Genomic DNA, 12,220 nt, shown 5'->3' on the forward strand with positions numbered 1-12,220 from the left:
CGGAACCGAGAGATGGGCTGCTGTAGTTGGCTTCTGCCATGTCTGTGTGCGAGGACCTTCGAGAGAAAAAAAGGAGGTCGTGGAACGAACGGCCAGGATGATGAGACGTAGAATGGAACGGATAGGAATTAAACTCGAGTTTGAAATAGGTACAAACACAACGTTGATACGACTTACGACGACATGTACAGCCGATATATATTTCGTAGTCACCGCTACAAGTGCTGTAATGGACCTTTAGGTTACGGAAAGCCATTATAACGGATATCACCTTTGGGGGTTCTCTCGCAAGCATGGAACCGCCGGTTTCGGCTTTAGAGTTGTAGCAGTGGAAGAGGCGAAAGAGAGAGAGGAGAAGCGCGAAGGAGAGAGAGGAGAAGCGAACGCAGGAAGCAGCGAAAAATGGACAGCCGAAAGGTTGTCGTCTGCGACAACGGCACTGGGGTAATCGCACTTTCAATTGCTTACAAAGTGATCGTTCGGTCTCTCTGTGTGTTTCATCTGTTGTCTCGTTTTGATCTGTGATGCAATCTGGGGTTGGGCTGATCTTGGCCATATCAAGATCACGATCAACTGTTCCTTGTTTAAATCTATATTGACTCGGCTTTTCAAATCGAGCATTTTATTTCTCATCTTGTGAGACTTCAATCGCGATTCCATCACGATTGCAAGAATTGCCCGTAAACGGATCAAAAAACGCAAGAAAGGTCCCATATTTTATTAATAATTCGTCTCTCCTTTCTTAAGATTTAGTGTTTGCATTAATGTAGCCGCTGGGTCGAAGGTTTTAATTGCACTTTTTTTTTTTATGGATCCCAGTAAAAATGCCATCTTGATCCATGAAAATTTATGCAGAAGAAACCCAAAACAAAATTATAGTTCCGATCTGCAATATTTTGCCTCCGAAGATTCAATCTGTCATGAGAATGAAAGCAATTGAGTATTCTGCTATATGGACTTCTGAATTAATAGAAAGGTAGATATATTCTTCGTTGGGTTAGTCAAACTTAGCATGAAATGTTGATGTCGGTAGTGTCTTCTTATTTTTATTTTTTCCACTCTCTCTCAGTTTCCTTTTTCCGCTGTGTATGTGTGTTTGGGGGATTGCATTCTAAGCTTTGTTAACCAGTTCACTGGTCCAATTCATTCTTGATTTTGTTGTAACTTTGGAGCTTAATGTCACCCTAATCAATCTAAAAGGTCGTCCTAGGTAGTCTAGCTTTCGAAGGTATCCTCAATTGCTTGAGCATGAATTGCTTACACGATCTAACTGTTCACATGGGGGTTATTGTCATATTCGTTGATTCTACTTAATAAATATTTTACTTGTACTTATTTTGGAAATTTTGCAGTTCTGCAACTTTTATATTTATCTATTATGTGCTTGAGTGATACTTTTAACTTTCAAAAAATAGACACAGTTACAACTAACCTCAATTGTTTTGGTTGATTCTACTTAATAAATAGTTTACTTTAATACCTTGTACCACGTACTTGTCGTTTAAATTTTGCAGTTCTGCAACTTTTATACTTTTCTACCAAGTACTTGATAATTTTAATTTTCAAGCAATAGACACAGTTACAACTAACCTCAATTTTTTTTTTTTTATTTTAGGCTCAAGATTGACTGATCTTGAACTTCTTGAATCTAAATGCAGTATGTGAAGTGTGGATTTGCTGAAGATAACTTCCCGACATCTGTGTTCCCTTGTGTGGTTGGAAGGCCCATGCTTCGATATGAAGAATCACTGGTGGAGCAGGAACTGACGGTCTGATCTCGGACTATATCTTGTTGATGATTGTAGTATAGGATTGTATGTCTATCTGTCATGTTCCATGTGGATAGAGAAGGAAGATATCTAAGTACTTCACACACACTATACCTGAGTCTTCTAGGGAACTCAAACTGTTTGTACTGGAGCCATGTTATCTCATGCCACATAGCATGAAACTGTTTATCCACTCCTTTGATCTTAAAGCTTATTCATTAATTTTTTATTTTTTTTGATATAGAGCAAATATAGACTATTTAAGCTATTGGTGCTCTTCCCCTCTTCCATTCAGGATATTGTTGTGGGAGCAGCTTGTGCAGAATTTCGTCACCAACTAGATATATCTTATCCTGTCAATAATGGGATTGTGCAGAATTGGGATGATATGGGTCATGTATGGGATCATGCATTTTACAGTGAACTGAAGGTACATTTCTTAATTTCGTGAGTCCAGTCCCAGTGTAATTATGGCCAGGCTATCATCTCTTTCCTAAGAAAGCTTTTCATAAATGTTCATGTGAGCATTAAATTATTACAAATTATATGTCCTCGCTAAAGTTACTCTTTCGTAAAGTTAAAATGGTACTAGGATTCTTCCTTTTCCTCTTTTACTTCAGATAGATCCAAGTGAATGCAAGATTTTACTCACAGATCCTCCACTCAATCCTTCAAAGAACCGTGAGAAAATGGTACGCATTGTTTCTTTTCATTACTATATTCAAGTTTTTCTCCATATTGAGTAGTGTAAAATATCAAGTGTTATTTTTAATGTTATTTATAAACAAGTGACTATTAGTTTGGCTTCATGTAGGACAGATAGAGACCATGTTTGAGAAATACAACTTCAGTGGTGTCTTTATTCAGATCCAAGCAGTTCTCACATTATATGCTCAAGGTGCATATGCAATCTTGTAGTGATTGCCATAGATCATTAATTTGAATTGCAGTTTTACGTTTTAAGATTATTACCACAAATTTTGGGATGCAGTACATGGTCTTTCTTGGTGAAAACTATCCAAAATATAGACCTTTTTCTATTTTTATTTACTCACATTCACCACTTTTCTCTTGATTGTCTGTATTGCTTGACAGGTCTGCTGACTGGCCTTGTCATCGACTCTGGTGATGGTGTCACCCATGTGGTATGATTTAATTTAGTTTCTTCTGTATTATTTTCCCGTGAATAATTAACAAGTTGTGCTGTAAAATGAGCCCTTAACTCCACTTGTTGTCAGTTTCCATATCCCAACTGATATATTAGTAAAGATAGAATGAGATATGTTCCTAGAACCTGCATTGCTGGGGCCTCATGTTGTGTTGTCTTTGCCTTTTTGCACTAATGTTGTGAATGTGAGCTAAATTAAGATAAAAAAATAAAAAGAAGATAGTCTTGACTGTTACTTCTTGATCTTTAGTCAGTGACATGAAACATTATGTGGTACTGGATAGAATTGAGGAAATATAAAGAATCATCATTTTGTGTCTCTTGTTTAAAGTACATATGGTAATTTCACAAAATTTAGTTATCTATTGTGTTCAGGTGCCAGTTGTTGATGGTTATTCTTTTCCACATCTAACAAAAAGAATGAATGTAGCTGGAAGGCATATAACATCATATCTTGTTGATCTGCTCTCTCGTAGAGGGTAAGATTTACCACCATGGCCATTATTGTCACTGATTCAACATCTAATATATTGTGTCGTTGACCATCTCGTCCTACTTATCCCACTGTTTATCATTTTCCAAAGGTATGCCATGAATAGATCTGCAGATTTTGAAACTGTAAGGGAAATAAAGGAGAAACTATGTTACATCAGGTAAATATGATCCCAAAATCTAGTTAATTGATTTTTCTAATTACATATAGATGATCTTGAAATATTTTAGCTCATGTTCTTTAATAATCTTTTGCAGCTATGACTACAAGCGTGAATATCAATTAGGACTAGAAACCACTATTCTTGTTAAGAACTACACCGTAAGTGAATTACCTTGTTATTACAAGCATGTCACCAACTGGTTAATTTTCCTCTCAGCTCATCTTCATATTTATCAGCAAGAGCTTTTCAGATCTGTCTCCACAGTATTTTTCTTGAAAGTTCTTTTGCCTTTCTTTTGTTCGTCAAATCTAAGTTTTACTTTTTGATAAAAATGAATGAATGATAGAAGAAAAAAAGACAGCTTAGTGCATGAGGCTCCTGCCAAAGTGGGGTTTACGGAGGGTTGATGCATGCAGCCTTATCCTTACTAGTAGAGAGATTATTTTCATGACTATAATCTTGGTCACCAAGATTGCAAAAGAATAGCCTTTTAATGGCACGCTGTCTTGCTCTCTGGGAAGTGAAAATTGTATTGGCTTGGATTTGAGGATAAGCATGAATTTGTTGATGTGCACCATGTTTATTGATGTTACTTTTCCATTCAGAAAATACGTCCTATTTATCTTTATCGATTTATAAGGCCTTTAGTTGTATAAGTTAATTCACTGTTTTATTTTATTTTATCTTTGTTTATAATTCTACTTGACTGAACCATGATGTAACATAGATTAAATAGTTTATGAAGTAGTCATATATGTTTGAAAATTATATACTATGATCTTATCTGATGTTTGGCTATAACTGTACTCATCTAATCATCTCCACTAAGTTACCATGACCAGAAGATTGCATGTAATTATCTCCATGTCATAAGTTACTTGCTGAGTTATTAGAATATACTCGAGATTCCTTTTCCATCTTCTGTCAATGGGCTTTCAATTTGCCAGTCTCTCTGTTACAAGAACTTATTAAAATTCAGCAAAATGGAGACCTGGAGAAACTTAAATGGTCAAAATTTGGAAAAGAATAACTTTTAGAAATTGATCTTTTGGCTAAAAACAATCACTGAGCAGGGGAGCAACCTAGCTGGTATAATACTAGTGTCATAGTATATATACTTAAGAGTTAAGATGATGGTTAATGGGAAAAAAAGGTCCTTGATCCATCAGAAATATACTGATATGGAAATTATATTATGATTTATATGTCCATAGGACATTGTAGGAAACAATTTACACCATCCATTTGGCGTTACATAGTAACCCAAGCAATAATGAAAATAAACTATTTATTTGACCAAAATTGCAGTTGGTATGAAGAACTTGGTGACATAATTGGTTTTCTGTGTATTCTCATCATAACTGACCTTTGTATCATTACTAAGTGAAACAAATCCTTCCATCCATCTTCATATATGTTATTTTGTTAAATTATGTGCTGCTTATGAAGAATCAAAACTATATTTATCTAAGATATGAGGGTTTTTCTAGATGAGGTGAAATTTTTAATGTGACAAACAACAAAGGCTTTATAATACTCATCCATGTTTGTGTTGTCAATATGTGATGCTTTTCTTTCTTGTAAGATGCATATATTATATTACAGTTTGCTACTTGTCCCCATTGCTAACAAGCTTTGTTGCTGCTCTTATTTGATTAGCTCCCAGATGGAAGAGTTATTAAAGTTGGCACAGAACGGTTTCAGGCTCCTGAGGCCCTTTTCACTCCAGTATGTGCATGCATTTGTATATTCATTAATAACATTTTGCTGTGATCAACACAATTTTATCATGTTCCAAGAGTTATATGTTTCACTGTTTTGTATAATCTTTTTCATTTTCAGTTGCAATTGAAGCCATTCTTAGTTCCAATGCAAGCTTATGTATTGTATTAACTTATATATTGTAATGTTTATGTAAAAAATGGAACCATAAACTGTGTGCTTTTTTTTTTTCTTCTTTCTTTCGTTGTTTGAAGGGAGAGAAGAAAGGGGTGACGACTAGGGGGTGAGGAGTTGTTTAGAATAAGCATTTACATATAACATAATAGATAATAGATCTAAATCAAAGTCATTGAAGTGCATAACAAGGTCAAAAATATATTATGTTAATCTTCATGGAGAAAAGAGCACAAATTATTGGGAAAGTTCTCTTTTTTAAGCAATATATTGTTTTTTGATACCATAAACTAATTTTTTTGCTTCTTTTTAAAAAATTAATCATTCATTAGATATATAGTGCATAAATGCTCGAGCTACTCCTACTTTTAGTTTTCATTTGAAATTTATATGAAAATTATATTAGATATCAAGTATATGAATGCTTGAAAAAACTGGCAAGGTATAGCCATTTCCTATGTCTATCATATATTCAACTGTCTCTCATGTCTCAATTTCTGAGCAAAAGAATGTTATGACATCCATTCTTAGCTTTACAGCTTTAGTCATCCAGTGTCCTTCCTTTTACGTGCTATCTGTTACATATCAATTTTCTATGACTTCAAGTGCTAATACATATAGCCTTTGATGTAGGAACTTATTGATGTCGAAGGTGATGGAATGGCAGACATGGCTTTCCGTTGCATTCAGGAAATGGATATTGATAATAGGATGATGGTATGCATATTGCTTCCTCTAGAATCTGTTAGACGGGTTCACAAATGACAGAATCATATTTATATTACCATGGTATGCAGTACCGAATGGTACCGCCTGGTATGGGCGGTACATACTGGTCCGACGGCATATCGGTATGCAGACTGCCCAGTACCGGACGGAACGTGCTACAGTGCTACAGTATTACACTGTAGTAGTGTTATAGTACTACAGTAAAGAAGAAAATATATAAAACTGTTCGGTATACCCTGATGTACCGCTCGGTATGTCCTCGTGTACCGCTTGGTACACCGGTATTGTACCATACTGAGCCAACCTCGAAACATCGGTACGGTACGGTATTGCATACCTTGTATATAACTATCACTGCCTTGAAAAAATCTTTCTTGAACTGATGGACATATTAAATTTCTGATATTATCTTATTTTGCCCAAATCTTGATGGTCTGATTGCTGAATTCACTATTTATTGTTCTGGTACTTTTGAGTCAGTTTTTTGCTTTATGTGCTATTGCACATTATCTTTTGGTTAAGCTGAAGACTTTATTGGTTCATTTGTTTATCTAAAAAGATAGCTCCATTTTCCATTTGTGCTGCTTAAAATGCTTAATTAAATTGGTCATCAAGAGATATGCCATGACCTTTAGGTCTTTAGCCTGGATTGCTTTCTTGTGGCACATTGTTACGCCAGTTAGTGAAAAGTTCAGTACATGTGGAAATTTCTTTCTCTGCACCCATTCCAGTTTAAGAGAATGCCTAAGCTAAACAAATTAGGGAAACTTATGAATAACAAGAGAAAGAGATATATAGACTGTAGAGATAAAAAATAGAGGAGGCAGGGGGTTCGTCTCTGGCTATGAGGATGCATATGAAATATAAATTAAAAAAGGAATAATTTTGGCCTTTTAATTTCAACAGAGGAGATTGTCACTGACACCATACTAGAGCAAGCATATGCTGGTAGGGTTTAGCTGGCCATCTCAGGTAATTTTTAATCTTCATTCTCCTGGAAGATGGGAATGTTATGAGCAACTATGAAAATTACATCATCCAAATATGTTGCCGCTTTTTCATTTTTCTTTTGAGAAATTATCTCTTAATTAGATAGGCATAGGCATCATATCAGATAATAAACTCAGTAGCCTCTAATAGACTGAATATTCTTATGGAAGTTGTTGATCAAATAATATGCTAATTAGTATCATGTTGAAGAAAAAGAACTGTAACCTCTATTTGTCCTTTATGTCCAAAATTATGCTTCTATTTCTAAAGTTTATTCTTATCTTTCTTGGAAGGCTCTACAATCTTATCGCGTTGTTCCTTTTGTATATGCCAGTAATATGATGGATGTCTTCATAAGCATAATTTTAACTAGTACTTATGAATTTGTTAATCATGCATCAACATCTTCCTGGAATTTAACTTGTATCACATAAGTATTCCATTGTCAGCTTATTGACAGATTACTTTTGCTATCCTTAAGAAATAAGAATTAAATTTTTGTTGCTCATTATCTGGTGCTTCTCTCACTCGGTTTGATTTAACATTGGCAGCTCTACCAACATATTGTTCTTAGTGGAGGGAGCACCATGTATCCTGGATTACCTAGTCGGTTAGTCCAAAACTCTATATTGATTTTTATGGTGTTATAATTTATATGTCCTAATTTGACCAGAGGTATATGTTATTGCTGGGTAGGCAGATTGCATCAATATGTCTGCCTTTGCAGCACTTTCCTGGTTTTGTTAGTTACGCATACATTTACTCCTAGCTTACACCAGTAAGATTTATGCTTAACCAAAAATTGTGAAAAAGAAATTAATACAAAATCTCTTGGATAAGCTTAAAACAGTGGTGGGCATTACTGACTAGAAATTTGAGGTTGAGAGTGATAATGGCATCTTAGCAAATGAAAAAAAGTTCGTTTATCATTTCATTGAACATTAATACAGAGACTAAATGAAATCATTCCAACTATAAATGCTTTATCCTATTGCGTAGCAATTACACATCACGAGTATCTTTATTTTACCCCGTTTCCATATTCTCCCTTTCATTTCATGGCTCTCTTGTTTTCAACAATGCTTTTATTCTTAATGTAAGCATAACCATAGAAGAATGGAAAATATTTTATCATTGTGCTGAAGTGGGAAAACTTATTATATTCTTCACTAGAAGGTGTCATCTTACTGATCAAATGTAATCATCTCAGAAAGAAATGTTTTAGCAGCTTCCCGCCGCATGTAGCCATATGACCACTACAATATGAAGATATCTATAGTTCAATGATCATCCTAATGTTATACAAATCCTTTGGTTATACAAATCATTTGCTAAGAAATAGTCTCGTTTTTATCCTTAGTCATTTGTGTTTCGTGTGTATGTAACTTTGTGTCATATTGTGATGTCGGCTTGATAGTTCATCTGTAATTAAGAAGCAAGTTTAATGTCCTATTTTTTGAGAAGGTATCTTTATCTTATAGTGCATTGATTATTAAATGTTTTTAAATTGATACTCAAGATTATGCTTATGCCTTAATTGAATGCATATGCCTATGATGTCTTTTTTATTTGTGAACAGCTTGGAGAAGGAGATTCTTGAACGCTATCTTGATGTAGTGCTAAAGGGAAATAAGGATGGATTGAAGGTGATATCATTGTTCCAATTCTCACTAATATTCATTTCTTTCACAAGTGGCAAATTGTTGAGCTTCTATGGATGATGTTTAATTTGCATAATTTGTTTATTTTATTGTTTGAGTTAAGACTATGAAATGATGACATGTACCAATCAGGTGTGAATTAATACGCGAACCACCCCCATTTTTAATAGTCCAGTCTAAACCAATGATTGTTGTACTGCTTGAAATGATATGAAATGGTACGAAATGAGCAATACATATCGGTTCGAGAGTGGGCCAATGCATGAACCACCTCGTTTTAGGCGGTCCAATCCATATACAAATAATAAAAAAATAAAAATGCAATGGCTCGTCTAACTCATAATTAAAAAAATAAAATAAAAATTAGGAAAATCAAATGCAAGCCCTCTTCTTGTGTTCAATGCTGCCACCGTCGTCGCTGCCATTGTTTCGTGATGATGCTGCCAATGCTGTACTGTCGCATTCCTTGTCCTTCCCAGGTACGTCCCACCTCATCTCCTCTTCTTCCTTCTTTCTTCTATACCACTTCTTCTTCCTCCTCTTCTTCCACTATTCATCCACCTCCCCTTCCTATTATCTCTCCTTTTCTTTCTCTCTAACACTGGTACATATCGGCATACCAACACATGGTATATTGACACCGATCGGTATGCACTGGTCCAATAGATCATCAAAACAGGTTCAATTACCATAGAAGGTGATCCTTGGTATGAACTATCAAAAAATTATTTAAAAACATACAAGCACCCTCTTTGCCCCAAATGCAAGCCCTTAACATTTCTCCTAGTGCAATCGCCCGTCACTACAGTGTGGGTATGCTTCCTCTTCTCCTCCTCTTCTTCCTTCCTCTTCCTCCTTCCTCCATTACCTCCTCTTCTTCCTTTCACTTCTTTCTCGTGCTTCCTCCTCTTCCTCCATCGCCTCCACTTCTTCCTTCTTTCCTCTTTCTTCTTCTCCCTCCCTCCTCTTCCTCCACTGCACCTTCGAAATACTGGTACTTTTCAGTGTACCATATGTTAGTACATCAGTATTGAGTGGTATGTACCGGTCTAGCCTGGCACTAATACTGGCATGGTAAACATAAGATCAGCCCAATATTGTTCAGCCACTTGATTTTCAGTCCTGCACAGTTCTGGTTGCATATTCTTGAAGTGCCACCAGGAATCATTAGACAATCTATAATTGGCAGATAGCTGTCTGATCATGCTTTGGAGGTGGGAACAAAGAAAGGCGCAAAGTCCAGGTTATCTTTGGTAAATGCTATAATTTAACTGACAATTGTTTGTAAAAATACCATTTAACTGGCAAGAGTTTTTGACACCCTTGCTTTGCTTACTGATGGAAATAAATAATCTTGTACAACATAATGATGATGGTTGCAATTAGAAAAACCATTTCTGGCATTTATTTTCTTAGTGTTTCGATAAATTTTCATACATTTTTCACAACTTGATAAATATTGTATTATGAAACCATTTCTGTAGTAACTATTTGAGTTTATGTATTATAGGTGCGTTTGGTTATGTATAATTGAGATTTAAAAATTTTCAAAGTTCAAAAAAGGTGGTACTACTAAAATAAATGTGGCAGAGTCATTTTTCGCAATTTGTGTTTTCATGTTTCCTCATGACATTAAAGTTTGCATCTTAAGTTTCATAGTTCAGTTTCCAAAAATGAAGAATTGTTAATCAAGGATTTAGGATGGTGCTAGCATATGAATTATAAAATCTTTTTAACATTTGTGCAAGATCTTAATGCAACCAGCCTGCAAGGTCTTAAACCCTTTGTATTTACTGTTGGAAACAACATATTGTTCTTGACTTTGACGCTTCGAAACCAGCTGGTCCCATAACTGTTGGAGACTGCATCTAGCTCAAGTACTGATGTTTTACGATTGGCCTAACAGCTTTCTACTATTTGTTTTACAGTGGAAAAATGTTGAGAAATAAGCTTCTTACAAAAAAAAAGATAAGCTTGGAAAATCTTCTGATGCATATTTTAATGCTTTTCTTCTGTGGTTGGACAGAAATTAAGGTTGAGAATTGAAGACCCTCCACGAAGGAAACACATGGTTTACCTTGGAGGTGCAGTCCTTGCTGGAATCATGAAGGTATCTTCTGTCTGTACATTACTTGAGTGTGATACAGGCAGAATATTGGAAGTATGTTGTGCATGCACTACATGATATATGATTGGAACTAATTCATAAATCTTGCAGATTCTCTAGTATTATATACACAATTGGTTTTGCATGAGTAGTTTACGGAACATCTGATTAAGCCTACACAGCTCAACATAACTTCTGATCTCAACCTACTGCTAATAAGTTGGTTTGAACGAGCAGGACACACCAGAGTTCTGGATAACACGGCAAGAATACCAGGAAGAGGGAGTGGCATGCTTGAGAAAATGTGGTCAAGTGTGATTGTTGCATGGAAGCAGACCAGTTCAACTCTGCTGGACCTCCTTGCCGATGATAACAGAGTTGATCCACCAGACATACTAGATGAAAAAATATCTGCTTTCTGATCTTATAACCAAGTTCTGTGATCTTGAGCAAATATGATCTCTTGACAGAGCATCTCTGTTGCCTCTTAAGATATAATAACCTTTGTTAATATGCATGATTACTATGTTCTACCAATACATTGACTGTGGTGTTTATCAAAATTGTGTTGCTGCACTTATCATAGACACAATCAGTTTTCAGTCTTCTGTTGTGATATTTCTGTCGGTTCGCAGCAGTTTTATTGGCATAGAAATTTGCATTCAAACTTGAGGACATTGCATATGAAAGCTTTATGTTATTTAGCTCAAGAACATGTTGGCAGCTCATAAACTTTGGTTGCTTGTTTTAATTACATCATGCTAAAGGATACGAGGGTATTAATTTTTAATATTATATTTCGTCATCATCATCATGAAGGCACCAAAGTTTTTCAAGTTATTAATAAGCTGCATGATTTGATTTTTAAATATGCCAACTTCAATTTTGTAGCAACTCAATCTCTCTATACTCCATGAAGACACTTATGGAATGAGATACGAAAAAGAGGAAGAGAGTTTGTCATTCTAGTCTGCATGAGTTTCTTTTTTTCATTGTCGGATTTTAATTTTTACAGGAATTCTTTATGGAAACATCCTCACGGTCAACATATTATATTATACATTATATATACAATTAAATGATTGAAAAAATCAAAGTTCCGTTATGAACATTTTGTGCACATTATTATGTATTGTTTTTTTAAAAATATATATTTAATTTAAATTTAAATGGATAATTATCAAAATCATATATATATATATATATATATATATATATATATATATATATCTCTCTCTCTCTCT

The 12,220-nt window shown here is 35.0% G+C and overlaps 1 protein-coding gene across 1 annotated transcript; it reads left to right on the plus strand.

The window, feature by feature from the left end:
* The first annotated feature begins 248 nt into the window (after positions 1 to 248).
* On the plus strand, positions 249 to 11,554 carry LOC103973671 (actin-related protein 2). The gene is made up of 15 exons (XM_009388301.3): positions 249 to 444; positions 1,659 to 1,769; positions 2,065 to 2,199; positions 2,390 to 2,461; positions 2,589 to 2,667; positions 2,865 to 2,914; positions 3,313 to 3,416; positions 3,522 to 3,590; positions 3,688 to 3,751; positions 5,253 to 5,321; positions 6,123 to 6,206; positions 7,760 to 7,818; positions 8,788 to 8,854; positions 10,896 to 10,979; positions 11,214 to 11,554. The coding sequence occupies exons 1-15, from the start codon at positions 403 to 405 to the stop codon at positions 11,292 to 11,294; spliced, it is 1,170 nt and encodes a 389-aa protein (XP_009386576.1). The 5' UTR covers positions 249 to 402; the 3' UTR covers positions 11,295 to 11,554.
* Positions 11,555 to 12,220: the final 666 nt, after the last annotated feature.

The sequence above is a fragment of the Musa acuminata genome, chromosome BXJ2-5 (assembly GCF_036884655.1).
Source record: "Musa acuminata AAA Group cultivar baxijiao chromosome BXJ2-5, Cavendish_Baxijiao_AAA, whole genome shotgun sequence".
Lineage (NCBI taxonomy): Eukaryota > Viridiplantae > Streptophyta > Magnoliopsida > Zingiberales > Musaceae > Musa > Musa acuminata.